The following is a 14,299-nucleotide window of genomic DNA, read 5'->3' as shown; positions in this document are numbered from 1 at the left end:
TGCATGGGTTTATCTCTGGGTTTTCTATCCTGTTCCACTGAGCTATATTTCTGTTTTTATGCCAGTACCATACTGTCTTGATTACTGTAGCTTTGTAGTATAGTCTGAAGTCCAGAAGCCTGATTCCTCCAGCTCTGTTTTTCTTTCTCAAGATTGCTCTGGCTATTCGGGATCTCTTGTGTTTCCATACAAATCATGAAATTTTTTGTTCTAGTTCTGTGAAAAATGCCATTGGTGGTTTGATAGGGATTGCGATGAATCTGTAGATTGCTTTGGGTAGTATAGTCATTTTCACAATGTTGATTCTTCCAATCCAGGAACATGGTATATCTCTCCATCTGTTTGTATCCTCTTTAATTTCTTTCATCAGTGTCTTATAGTTTTCTGCATACAGGTCTTTTGTCTCCTTATGTAGGTTTATTCCTAGGTATTTTATTCTTTTTGTTGCAGTGGTAAATGGGAGTATTTCCTTAATTTCTCTTTCAGATTTTTCATCATTAGTGTATAGGAATGCAAGAGATTTCTGTGCATTAATTTTGAATCCTGCTACTTTACCAAATTCATTGATTGGCTCTAGTAGTTTTCTGGTAGCATATTTAGGATTCTGTATATATAGTTTCATATCCTCTGCAAACAGTGACAGTTTTACTTCTTCTTTTCCGATTTGGATTCCTTTTATTTCTTTTTCTTCTCTCATTGCTGTGGCTAAAACTTCCAAAACTATGTTGAATAATAGTGGTGAGAGTGGACAACTTTGTTTTCTTCCTGATCTGAGATGAAGTGGTTTCAGGTTTTCACGATTGAGAACAATGTTGGCCATGGGTTTGTCATATACGGCCTTTATTATGTTGAGGTAAGTTCCCTCTATGCCTACTTTCTGGAGGAAAAAACACCTTTATTTTTGTACTAAGGTAAAAGCCAGCTAAACTCTGATTAAACACATCAGCGGATTTTACGAAAGTAGGGAATTATTTTTATTTTCAAGGAGTTTATTTCTGAACACTTATTTCCCCCAAATAATTTTATTTTTACTGATATAATGAGGCCGTTTTTTTGAAATAATAGCAGATTAGTTTTGCCCAAGGTTAAGCAAAATAAGAATGTGTTCACTTTTGTCACATATTAATAGAATTGGCTTCCATAAAATAAAACCTCTATTAGTAAAAATATGCACATAATGGCTAAAAATTTAAAGGTTCTACATAAATCTCTGATGCTTAGAAAAGCACTTTGTAATATATATGGACAAAGACAGTTTTCCATACTAATTCTCGCTCTCTCTCTGTGTTTGTTTCTAGAGTGAAAATCATCTCTTCGTTTTGGTTTTAACTAATGTGTTTTGTAGCAGGATAATTGCTGCAGTTAACCTGCAGAAGCAAGATTCATTGATCAAAATATTTTATAGTCTTTCTACCTGCAAAGTTTATATCCCAGATTCCAAATCTGTGGATATAGTACTATTTACAATGTGAATTTTTATTTCCTGAAAAACCTTTTAAGAGAAAAAAAAAACTTTCATAGGTTTACCGTTCGGGGCTTCCTCATAATAGTAAATGTGCAATTATACTGTTTTATTTGATAAGGTATTTATAGTTACCTCATCTCATTCTAAGATCTTAAGAGGCTTGCAGTAAATACACACAAAACAGGATAACTTAAAGTCGAAGAAAGAGCAGAAATAAAATGATGAAAGGAAATAGGGTTTGGAAAACACTGTGGCTTTGTGTAATGTTAGTAGAAGAGCCCCTTAGTGGCTTTGGAACAAGTCTGTCCCCAAAACAACCAGGCACTGATTCTTGAAATCATACCCGTAATGTCTTACCAACAAATTGTATACATGAAATAGAAAAGTGCATTGATATTTGCAAGGAAATGCTTGTTCGTTGCATTAGAAACATAAAAATAATTTTCTGAAAATTTGTATCAAATCTAGAAACACTGATAGTAGCAATGGTTAGGTAGAGGATAAAGTATAAAGTGATACATAATGGAGACCAGTGAACTCATTGGGGGGATGTCTGCTTCAGCCCTTCGTTCGATAAATTATCTTAGGCAATGCAATGTCATGCTTCATTCCATCTTTTGAGAAAGATGCAAATGAGCAAAAAGCAAACTTACAAAAGGGACTTTTTAGAAAACATATTTCAAGGGTTAGCATCCATTCAGCCCTGCTTCCTATACTACATCTACATCACAGTGCAGTCTGTTTCTCTTGATGACTCCAGCAAGGCAAGGTCTAGTCCGTGTGGGAAGTCAGGGAAGTATACAAACACTTTAGGAAGATTTCCCTCATGTAATTAAATCTTTATAAGTTAAACACACAATGGTTTAAATTTCACTTATCTAAAAAATTTACCTTTCTGAAATACCACACTGGCTGGTTAGACAAGGTGCCAGTTAGAGAAGGTAATTTTGTAATAAGGTTAAATATTCTCTAACAGGAAATACTTTAGTGCATGTTGTATGAACTTGTTAAAATGAGGTACAGATATGAATGGGTTAATTTTTTTGTTTACATCATATTCTTTAACATACAGTAATATTGGGTGTTCTTCTCTTTTAGGGTTCCTTTAGCCAGCAGAGCTTACATCAAGACAGCAGGACTGAGATCTACCATAGCGTGGGCAATGGCCTCTCTCGCAGAAATTAAGGTAAGGAAACTGTTCTCATTCTTATTAATGTAATAGCAAGGTCCTTTAACCAAGATCTTGATCAGTTTTTGTAAATATTCCATGGACATAAGAAAATAATTTTATTTTCTAGTCAAGAGATGGCCTTTATGTCTTTACTTATGTTTTACTATCTGCTCAGTTCTGAAAGAGGTATTTTGAAATCTATTAGTTTATTACATTTTTTTAAGATTTTGCATTTTTATTAGTTGTTACCTCATTCAGCTGCTGTGTAGTTTGGTTTATACTCTTTTATGAATGTTACTGCTTCATTGTGAAGTGTGCCTCTTTCTTGTTATTAAAGTTTTCATTATCTTGATTTGGAAGTTTAAATTTAAATTTCAGCATGTCTTATTAATATTTTCACTGTTTTCTTTCTCTTTGCATTTTCCTTTGTAGTAGTTCTTTGACACTGCTTTATTTTCAACTTTGTTTTCAGTGTGTTTTTTTAATAAACACAGAACTCTGTTTTTGTCCCACTCTGATAGGCTCTGTCTTTCAATGAGAGTATTCAGTATTATGATAGATACACCTGATTGCATTCCTCCTGTTTTATTCTGTTTGTAACTTCTTACAGTTTATTCTTTGTTTTTGCTAGTTTAAGCAAGTTAATCATTTCACTGTTCTCCCTGAGGTTGGATTTTACTTTATGTTCTATTCCATTAGTGGCTCCCTCTCCCAGCTCTCTTAATTAAACACATGGGACTCGATTCTAACTTTACAACAAGACATCAACTCTTTTCTTTGCCAAGACACTGTTTTTACCACCAAGACACTCTAATCTTCCCTCCTCTGTCCCCTCTTCCCTATCATAAGATGAGACCTCCAGGGTACTTCTTTCTCTTCTGCCCCATAGAATTACTCCTCCCTACAATGAGACCTTTGAAACATTCTCCCCCCTTCCACTCCCAACTCCCAACTACTAGATTGAACTAAATTATTTATTATGTATCAGAATTTCCCTTAAAGCATGACCCTCTGTTTCAAAAGTTCTTATTCTGCACTTATATTACACAGCCTATCCTTAATCATTAAGATGTAATGTGTGTAACATGCACGTTTCTGTATAAACACACAAAGATATATTGTGAGGTGCATTGCTCCTCGCCTTTGTTCTTCACTTCGAGGCCTCGGCTCAGGTTTATTTGTTGCTTGGTTTCTCTTTGCATTTTCCTTTTTAGTAGTTCTTTGACACTGCTTTATTTTCTAAGCTACTTTCCTCAAATGTGGTATTGAGGAATATACTGTCTGGATTTCTAAGCTACTTTCCTGTATCAGAATTTCCCTTAAAGCATGACCCTCTGTTTCAAAAGTTCTTATTCTGCACTTATATTACACAGCCTATCCTTAATCATTAAGATGTAATGTGTGTAACATGCACGTTTCTGTATAAACACACAAAGATATATTGTGAGGTGCATTGCTCCTCGCCTTTGTTCTTCACTTCGAGGCCTCGGCTCAGGTTTATTTGTTGCTTGGTTAGTCTTTTCTAAGCTACTTTCCTCAAATGTGGTATTGAGGAATATACTGTCTGGATTCCTATATATCCTCAAACTTCTTCCTGTCAACCTGGGTATCGCCACTTTGGCTAGGTATAAGATTCTTGAGTTGCAGTCCTTTTCTTTCAGAGGTCTGTAGATGCTATTCCATTGTCTTTTCACTTGTGGTGTTCTAGGTGAGCAGTTCACGCCAGTGTGATTTTTCTTTTCCGTTATGCCTGTCTTGTCCTTTCTGCTTGCAAGCTTATGGGAGTTTTCTCTTTAATCCTCTAAAGTTCTGGAATATCACCTGGATGTAAATACTTATGTAAGAGTCTTTTCTATTCAGCCCAGAACTCGGTGAGTCTGACTGTCTGAGTTCTAATTCTGGCTCTACCACTTACTGGCTGGGAAACTTTAGGTAAGATAACTTAACATCTCTGTGCCTAAGTCTCTCATTTGCAAGATGAAAATAATAATCTCACAGGGTCATGTGAGGACTAAGTGAATTAGCATTTATCAAGTGATTAGAACAATGCCTAGCATATAGAAAGTATGTACGTGTTGACTTCTGCTATAGTAATGTCGGGGAGGTGAAGACTTCCCTCCTACCCCTCTTGAGTTCTTTTGGCTGGTCTAATAATTAAATTGACACAAGACAGATTAATAGGAGGAAAAAAATATTTAATTCGTATGCATGGAAGTCTAATAGACATGGGATCCCTGAAGTGACCAAAGCAGGCTGTTTATGTATTATTTTTAGACAAAGAAACAATTATTTGTGAAGATTTAATGAAACAAAGGGGCTTGTGCTTGTAGTAGCAGATGAATGAAGAACTAACAAAGTTTGTTTATATATACAGCTTTCTTAGCCTTCAGTTCCCTAACTCTGGTGATAAGGATGCTTTCTATCTCCTCCCAGTAGTGGGAGGATACCTTCACAAGGGAAATTTAGTTCCTGCTTTCAGGGGGAAAGGAGGTGTCTTTTTCTTTCTTTCCTTCTTTGTGAATATCACTTCTTTTTACTGGCTGTTTCTCAAGTAACTTTAATTCAAGATAATCAATATGCCATTGAAGCATATTTTGGGGTGGCCTGCCCTGGACCCCAACAGTAATAATCATAGTTATAATAATTATTATTTGGAATTTATAATTATAAAAAAACATTGTTTTCCTCCACCTCAGGCACTCTTTCGTGCATTATTTACTTAATTATTATTTCCTCAATTATTTTGCTTTAGTGTCTTTAACCTTAAACTACTTCCTTTTTTCTGCTTCTGGAATTCCTGTGATAAACATGTTAAGCTTCCTTTCTCACATGCTCTCCATCTCTTCATATTTTGGCTCTGCGTTTTGAGTTATTCTTGGATATTATCTTAGAAACTATAACAAGAGTCACAAAGATGTGCTCTACTTTATTTATTGAAATGTTTAGCTTTAAAATCATGGTCTTTTTTAGCTTTGGAAAATTGTGTGTGTGTGCGTGCTGTATTCGCTATCTCTAGAAGCTCTTACTTTTTTTCACATGTTTATCTGTTCCCTCCAAAAGTTTCATTTCACTAGATGTGTGTTCTGTTTGCTCTATGTTCTCTCTAGGTTTTGAGGGACCTCCTCCCCTTAGATGTGTCATTATTTTTCTTTGTTGGCTCACTGGGGCTCAAGTGTGGTTAGTAAAGTATTTTAAATGCCTGGAATCCTGTAAGTGGTAAAAGGCAAGTGGATCTCTGGCACCCCTGGGTTTGGTAGCGTAAGGAGACTGTCAGCCATGCTCAGGCACTCAGTGAAAACTCTCCTGTGCACTAGTCTCCCTGCAGGTCCACGGATCTCTGAAGACCAGGTTTTTCCCTGATTCCAGTGGTTTCCCCTCTGGGTTCCAGTGCTGGCCTCTAATCACCCACCCAGCCCACGGCAAGGAGACCTCATACTGGTTCCTTCTCCTGGGACCTCAGCGGAGCCCAGGGCGTCTCCTGGCGCCGGTTGCCTGTAGTTCTGAGCATCGCTTGCCTCAGAAGTAAGTGGCTCAGAGTTGAGAGAACAAGGAGAGAGCTCTTTCCATATTACCACGTTCCCAGAACCCACGCTTTTCTTTTTCGTTTGATTTAAATCTTTAGCCTAAATTTCTTTTGGTAAGGAGAGAGGGGTATGGTGACAGTTTATTTTTTCCCAAACTTCCAGTGATGTCACCACAGTTTATATTTACCTATAAATTTATATAACCACCTACAAATTTGAAATGTTACCTTTATCTGATATAAACATACAATTTTCAGAAATATAGAAAGTAAATGATCAAAAATATCCACAGATAATACTCGATGAAATTTTTCCCCTTTGTCAGTTTGTCCTGCTAGGACCGAAAGTAAAAATTGTTTCTCTAATGTGACCATCAGCAAAGAAGGTCTGTTAAAGTAGGTGAGAAGTAGCACAGCTGGTTTCTTTTGGGGGGAATGCAGTGATGACCCACCGTGTAAGTGATCCCAGTATCCAGCATTGATCCAGGCCCCTCTTTGGAGCTTGGTACCCAGAGCAGTACACAAGCAGCTCAACCTCAGGTAGGCCAGTGCCACGAAAAATGAAACTTAAGTCTGGGGTCGTTAGATCTTTTTCATGTTTCCTATAAACTGTTCTTCCTATATATCATAACAAGTAAGGAAAACCAAGTTCTATAAATCTCAGTTATTCTTTTAAGCATATGGAAATACTTCTCTGCTTCTGCCTGTGTACCCAAATGTCATGGGCAGAAAAGGTCCTACAGTAAAATAGACACTGAAAGATACTTAAGGTCAAATTACCTCATTGAACATGGACCATGGGGGAGAAAGAACACAGTGTTTGGCACATTTTAAGGTCTTAATAAAAATTAGTTCTCATACCACTATTAATCTTAAAGTTGCCATTTAAATCATTATCCTTTCTGTTACTCTCTGCCCCTTCATGGGGGACCCATGTGATACTCTCCGGAATTTCGTGCCAGGGGAAAGTCTCTCTCCCTCTTGAAGGACATTTTGTTTCTTTCCATCAGGTACCCCCTGATGTCCTGGCTGTCCTCTGAGCGTTCTGCCTCCTCTGTAGACAGACCAAGGGACCGCTGGGCCTGGAGGTGGGATAGGCGTCCTGCTTGGCCTCGTGGCCCCTTCTGCCCCCAGATCTCTCACTGCCGTAGAAGCGCATGCCATCAGATTATCCCGGTGTCTACAGATGTCTTCCTATCTTTTCTGTAATGGTTTAGACCGTTTCTCCTGGCGTAATTCTTTATGACCTCAGTTGTCCACTGTGTAGTCCCGGTGTCTACAGATCTCTTCCTATCTTTTCTGTAATGGTTTAGACCATTTCTCCTGGCATAATTCTTTACGACCTCAGTGTCCACTGTGCCGTCTGCTCCCTTAGTGTCTTGGCTTCCCTACCTCTAACAATCTGCCTTAGTCACATCCTAGACTTTGTCAATACCCAGAAGGGTATACCTTCCAAAATCTCAGATTCGAGAATCCCGCTGTTAACCTTCTCTTTCGCATTCCCTTCCTCTTGGGCCCTAAAGCAGTTCTTTAACCCCGTGGGACCTCTAGTAGGCGACCCTACTCACCACCTGTCCTCAGCCCCCTTTCGCAGCTTGGATTTTATGTTCTATCATTACAGCCATTTCTTGCCCATACTTTGAATTCTCTTACTTCTTAATTGACTTAAATATTGGAATCAGAAGAGAACTTTAACATGTTCTTCCCACCAAGTTTACCGACATATTGGAATCTACGCCCTCATACTTTGCCTGGTCTTCATTATAATAAATGAACTGTCCTTGTTTCACTCCATTACTTGTGTACTGGATTCCATTCCCTCTTGCCTACTTGAGGACTTTTTTCTCTGCTAGGTCATTCCCATCAGCATGTACACATCTTGCAACTTAAAAGAGAATTAACCCTCTCCTGAACCCACATGCTCCATCAGCTACCACCCCCTTCTCTGCTTCCCCTTACAGAAAAACTTAAACTAGTTGTCCATATCTGGTGTCTACTTCTTCTCTTCCCACTCTTTCTTGTGCGTACTTCCCTCAGGTTCTCATCGCCAACGCTCCACTGAAACAGCTCATCTTGCTTAATCTACTAGCATGTGGACACTGTCATCACTCCTTCTTGAAATGGGTGTTTCCACTTTGTTTCAGGACCACTCTTGGTTCTACGTCAGGATGTGCTGCTGTCAGTGTGCACTGCTGAATATTCATCTACCAAATGTCTGTACTTAGGAGATCACCGGCGTCCAGCCCATAGACTGTTCTTTTCTAACTTCTCTTGCTTCCTAGATGGCTTATCCAGTTCTGATGCTTTAAATACCATTTACAAGCTAACAACCACGGTTCCCAAATCTCTATCTGTGGCCTGAACCTCTCCTCTGAACTCCAGATGCTTAAGTCCACTTGACATCCATGCTTGGTCTCAGAGGTATCTCAAAATGAACATGTCCAGAACTATACTCTCGTCTCCTTTGTAGCTTTTCCTCCCTAACACTTCCCAGCTCAGTAACAGGCAGCTCGTCCTCCTGATGCTCAGGTCAAAAACTTCAGTCACTTCAGACCGTTGTCATTCTTTAACATGCCACATGCAATCCATCCTGTTGGTTCTACCTTTAAAATATACCCAGAATCCAACCACTTCTCCCCACTTCCACCAGCGTCACTCTTTATTCAAGCCACCGTTATGTCTGCCTGGATTCCCTAACTAGCCTCCCTGTAACACTCTTGCCCTTCTGTGATCCGTTCTCAACAGAGCAGCCAGAATGATCCCTTTGAAATGTAACATCGTGTTACTCCTGCTTAGTTTCCCTCCAACAGCTCCCCACCCTTCAGCATAGAACCAGACCCCTTGTAACACCTACGAGATCTGACGTGATGCGACCCCACCCCAGCCCCACTGCCCAGATGGGAGCGTTCTTAGTTTTTTCTCCACATTTCCTGTTCTCCTCTCAGGTACAGATCGGACGACACTTTCCTGGCCCCTTCAAATTGTGTGTGTCATGTGACTGACATGCTTTCCCCAATTAAATGTTGGTGGAAATGACGTATGTCACTTCCAGATGGCACCTTTAAAAGCCAGTGCCTGATTTGTCTTGCTTTCTTTCCCTCTGCCACAGCGGTGGCCGTGCGGCGACCACTTCACTGTTTGACTTGTTGAGTGAGGAGCAGAAGCCCCAGGTGTCATTCTGTGGGCTTGGAGCCTGAGCTACATAGTTTGAACCTGTAGGACTTGGTGGCTGTGACCGCACACGGTGTAATGCAGCCCATCTTGATGGAGTAGTCTGGCCACCTCTCTGACATAATCACTACCTTTCCCCTCTCACTCACTGTGCTTTGGCCACACTGGTCTCCTTCCTAATCTTTAAATGTGTCAAGCATACCTGCACTAGGGCTTTAACTACCTGAAATTCCTAATAAAGTATAGAAAGGAGTCTTTATTGATTCCTCAAGTGTTAGGTTTCTTTTATAATACCTATTATAATAGATTTAATGATAGCAAATCAACATTTCTGTCTATAGGCTGGTGGAGTTGTTTTAGATCCAATGTGTGGACTTGGAACAATACTTTTGGAAGCTGCTAAAGAATGGCCAGTAAGTTCTAAAGTTTGGTAAACCAGGCAATGTTTTATGTTAATCAGTGTGTGTGTGTGTGTGTGTATTCACTTACCAATTATTTACAGGTAGACTGTCTACTTAGGGATTATTTTTTAATTATACAAGTTGCTATATAACTAATAAAAATAGACTATGAAGGGTTAATTAAATTGCTGTGTTATTTCTTTAAATACTGTGATAAATTTAGGAAAATATGATAGAAATACAATAATTAGTCATGACCTAGATTATATAAATCCCTAAATTCCTTAGATATTTGTAATTGTAAAATATTATTAACAGTTTTTAAAATTTTAACAAAAACTTCTGATTTTTGCCCATGAATGTCATTTTAAAGAAATATTCTAAATTTGTTTTAACCTGAATTAACAAATCTATTAATTTCACTTTCATCATTGAAAATGCAAGTAGATTTTCTTAACTACATAAAAGATGGGTTTATTTATACTTATAATATGAATTTCTTCCCTCACAGGATGTGTATTACGTGGGTGCTGATGTCAGTGACTCACAGTTACTAGGTGCATGTGACAATCTGAAAGCTGCAGGCCTTAAGGATAAAATTGAGTTACTTAAAGTCTCTGTGATAGGTAAGGTATTAAAAATGCAAACATTTGGGGTAAATGAACATTTGCAAATACATTTAGAATCATAATATAAAACAAGACTCACTTTTCATACATGAAGGTTGAATTGTTTGTACCCTGTAATATATCTGTGGTGCCAATACGCAGTTTACTTCCAATATGATAATCGTAACTTTTTAATTCTTCAAATGAGTCACGATGAGGAACGGTATTTATGCAGTTCCCTAAGCATGTAGGTAACAGCGTGCCTTCTTAAGATGTGTTTGTTGCATCTGAGCCATTTCTCACATCATAACCAGGGATCACTTAGTATAGGCATAAAATAAACAGAATAATAATCATAGCTCTGTGGATTCTTTCAGATAAAGTGTATGAAATGTTTTGAATTATCTTACCTTCTCCTGTCTCATTGGACAGTATTCCTGTGATATAGGGAGTGAGGTGACCAGCTATCCCAGTTTGCTAAACCAGTACTACTTTCAGGGCTAAAACTGGGAAAGTCTGGGGCAAACCAGGACAACTGGTCACGCTGTGAGGTAGAGGGAAACCATTACTCCCAGTTTACTGATGGGGAATCAGCAGCAAGAAACATGATGAGGAATCAAGTCTGTGGAGGCCAAAATAATATTTCCCTAAGGGCCAAGGTATTTAGACTGTTTGAGAGAAGGCTCACATTCCTTCTTTTTTTCCCTTAGTGCACCTTTCTCCCTTAAAAGTGACCACATTTAATTCCCAGCTAAGAAAATCATATTCTCTTGACATGAGAATGAGAGAATAGGCGGTAGGTAAGTCCCAGTATTGAATCTGTAATCTAGAGGAACAGAATATTGTTTAAACAAATTTTTATTATAGTAGAAAAGTAGTAGGGATGAGTTATTAACAAGGAGAAAATATGAGGATAACTTTTATATAAATGCATAATAAAGCAGTGTCAAAGAAGAAACTGTACTATTGATTGAGATCGCATAGTTGTTTGCTATCAATGACTATCTTTTCAACCTTCCTGTCAAGGTTTTTAACGGGACTCTGCACACAAGACACAATTTTCTAGAGGAAGCCAGGGGGTGATTAGACTGAAATCAAGTTTTCATATACCCTAATTTCTTTAAGAAAGCTATTTTTTTGAGACCTCAAGAAAAATGGAATAGCTCTATAAGTTGTTCCAGAGCAGTGGTTTTTCATACCCTGTACAATCTCCAAAGTGCCTTAACAGCATGAGGAAGGAAGTACTGATTTGCCCATCAGAACGTTGCTGCGCTCCCAACTCCACTTTCATCAGTTCTCATGCTTGGGGCATTTCCCGTAAGATTTCACTTTAAAATCAAGTATAAGTGCTCAACTGTTATTAAAAAAAGTTTTTTTAAGAAAAAGTTCTCTATGACACCAAATAAATCCTACTTTTTTAAAAGATCACTCTAACTGCTGTGTTAAGAAGAGACAATAGTAGGGCAAGGAGTGGAACAAAGAGACTAGTTACGAGACTATTGCAGTAATCCAGGTAAGAAATGGTGGTGGCTTGGGGCAAAGTGATATTGGTGGAGGTGTTAAGTAGAGGTCAGAGATACGTATATATTTCTTCTGAAGGTAGAACCAACAGGATTTGCTGGTGGATTAACTATGAGCAAAAGAACAAGGATGACTGAGCTTTCTGACTTGCGCAGCTAGAGGGTGGAATTGGGGAAAACTGCAGGCGGAACAAGTTGGAGTTTGGGGCCTGTTCAGTTCCACGTGCTGATTAGACACCACGTGGAGAAGATGTAAGTGTAGTAGGTCAGTATACAGACCTGGAGTTTCTTAAGGGAGAAGATAGACATCACTAGTATAGATCACATTTAAATCCATGAGATCACCTAGGAAATAAGTACAAATAGAGAAAAGAGAGGCTTTCTCTGAGGATGAGATGCTTAGAGTTCTGGAGGGTGAGAATCTAGTAAAGGAACAACCAGTGATGAGAAGGTAAGAGAGAATCTGAGGAAGAACCATCAGTTGTGTCAGATGCTGCTGGGCGGTGAAGCAAAATATGGCCTGGCTGTTTCCGTGGAGCAGTGGGAACATAGACCTGCCCGCCTGAGTGGGTCCCGGAGAGAATGGGGGTAGGGAGCCTGCAGACGGCTGGTCCTGGGCGTTCTTTTGGGCAGTTTGACTGGTAAGGGGAGCAGAGAGATGAGGCAGTAATAGAAAGTGGTGAGATTAGGGATCAAGCAGGGATTTTTTGAAGATAGAATTCACTTTTTTTTAAAAAGTACAACATGTTCTTATGCTAAAGAGAATGAACAGATAAACAGGAGAAACTCGACAGTGTAGGAGAGAGAGAATTGCTCATCTGATACTCACAGCCCCCAAGAAAGGGTGGGACGCAGTGCACAAGTGGCAGGACGGGCACTCCTTGTGACGAGAAGGCAGAGCGCATGAGGATGGAAGTTGTAACAGGTCACACCAGACCAGGTGTGGCCACTGTAGTGCACATTCCCTCAGCCTTTGTTGAGGCTGGATATTATCGTTCTATTACGATTTTTTTAACTCTTTACAAATCTGGTAAAAGTTTGTAAAATTTACCTTTAATTACTAGTGAGATAAACCCTTTTTCACTTTATGTCATTTGTAGATTTTTCTTTTGTGAATTACTGGTTTTCAAGATAACTTTCTGGAGGAAAGAATAAAACATCTGTTTTAAATTATTTTAACATCACAGCCTTTTAATATTAAAAGTCAGTCTAGGAGGGATTATATGTCTTGTGTACGTAGGGGCCAATATTAACTATTTAATAAGTACCCCTTCGTTTTTAGAGGTGGACATTCTAGCTAGATACAAGTGTTTGTTTTCTTTTTTTTTAACAACTTTATTCTAGTATAATTGCTTTACAATGGTGTATTAGTTTCTGCTGTATAACAAAGTGAATCAGCTATATGTATACATATATCCCCATATCCCCTCCCTCTTGCATCTCCCTCCCACCCTCCCTATCCCACCCCTCTAGGTGGTGACAAAGCACCTAGCTGATCTCCCTGTGCTACATGGCTGCTTCCCACAAGCTATCTGTTTTACATTTGGTAGTGTATATATTGTCCATGCCACTCCCTCACTTCGTCCCAGCTTACCCTTCCCCCTCCCCATGTCCTCAAGTCCGTTCTCTACGTCTGCATCTTTATTCCTGTCCTGCCCCTCCCTAGGTTCATCAGAACCATTTTTTTTTCTTTTAGATTCCATATATATGTGTTAGCATATGGTATTTGTTTTTCTCTTTCTGACTTACTTCACTCTGTATGACAGACTCTAGGTCCATACACCTCATTACAAATAACTCAATTTTGTTTCTTTTTATGGCTGAGTAATATTCCATTGTATATATGTGCCACATCTTCTTTATCCATTCATCTGTCAGTGGACACTTAGGTTGCTTCCATGTCCTGGCTATTGTAAATAGTGCTGCAATGAACACTGCGGTACATGACTCTTTTTGAATTATGGTTTTCTCAGGGTATATGCCCAGTAGTGGGATTGCTGGGTTGTATGGTAGTTCTATTTTTAGTGCTTTAAGGAACCTCCATACTGTTCTCCATAGTGGCTGTATCAATCTATATTCCCACCAACAGTGCAAGAGGGTTCCCTCTTCTCCACACCCTCTCCAGCATTTATTCTTTGTATATTTTCTTCATTAATTTGGTTTTACCTTTTAAAGCTCTAATCATAACTACAATTTAGAATTGTATTTCTACACAAGGATCTCACACTTCTTACTATAATGAGAGTACATATGAACTTCAGAATCAAACTGAGTATAAATCCTGGATCCACTGTTATTTCTTCACTGTGGAGCCTTCAGCAAAACACTGGACCTCTCTGTATTTTCTCATCTATAATATGAAGCTAGTACCTACTTCATAGGGCCATAGTGAGAATTTATTACATAACTACATGGAGTCCAGTGTCTGACACACAGCATG

General features: G+C 38.8%; 1 protein-coding gene across 3 annotated transcripts in view; it reads left to right on the top strand.

The window, feature by feature from the left end:
- The window catches only part of THUMPD2 (THUMP domain 2 tRNA and snRNA guanosine methyltransferase), a 44,088-nt gene that overhangs the window by 14,282 nt on the left and 15,507 nt on the right, over positions 1 to 14,299 (top strand). For 2 of the 3 annotated variants that reach the window (XM_024753611.1, XM_024753612.1), the window contains 3 exons: positions 2,564 to 2,651; positions 9,672 to 9,743; positions 10,243 to 10,357. In XM_024753611.1, the coding sequence (XP_024609379.1) occupies positions 2,564 to 2,651; positions 9,672 to 9,743; positions 10,243 to 10,357 (275 nt within the window). The remainder of the gene's footprint in view (positions 1 to 2,563; positions 2,652 to 9,671; positions 9,744 to 10,242; positions 10,358 to 14,299) is intronic. The other variant, XM_024753613.1, reaches the window with a different exon arrangement.

This window comes from Neophocaena asiaeorientalis, unplaced genomic scaffold (assembly GCF_003031525.2).
Source record: "Neophocaena asiaeorientalis asiaeorientalis breed wild unplaced genomic scaffold, Neophocaena_asiaeorientalis_V1.1 scaffold171, whole genome shotgun sequence".
NCBI lineage: Eukaryota > Metazoa > Chordata > Mammalia > Artiodactyla > Phocoenidae > Neophocaena > Neophocaena asiaeorientalis.
This window is presented reverse-complemented; position numbering and strand designations above follow the sequence as displayed.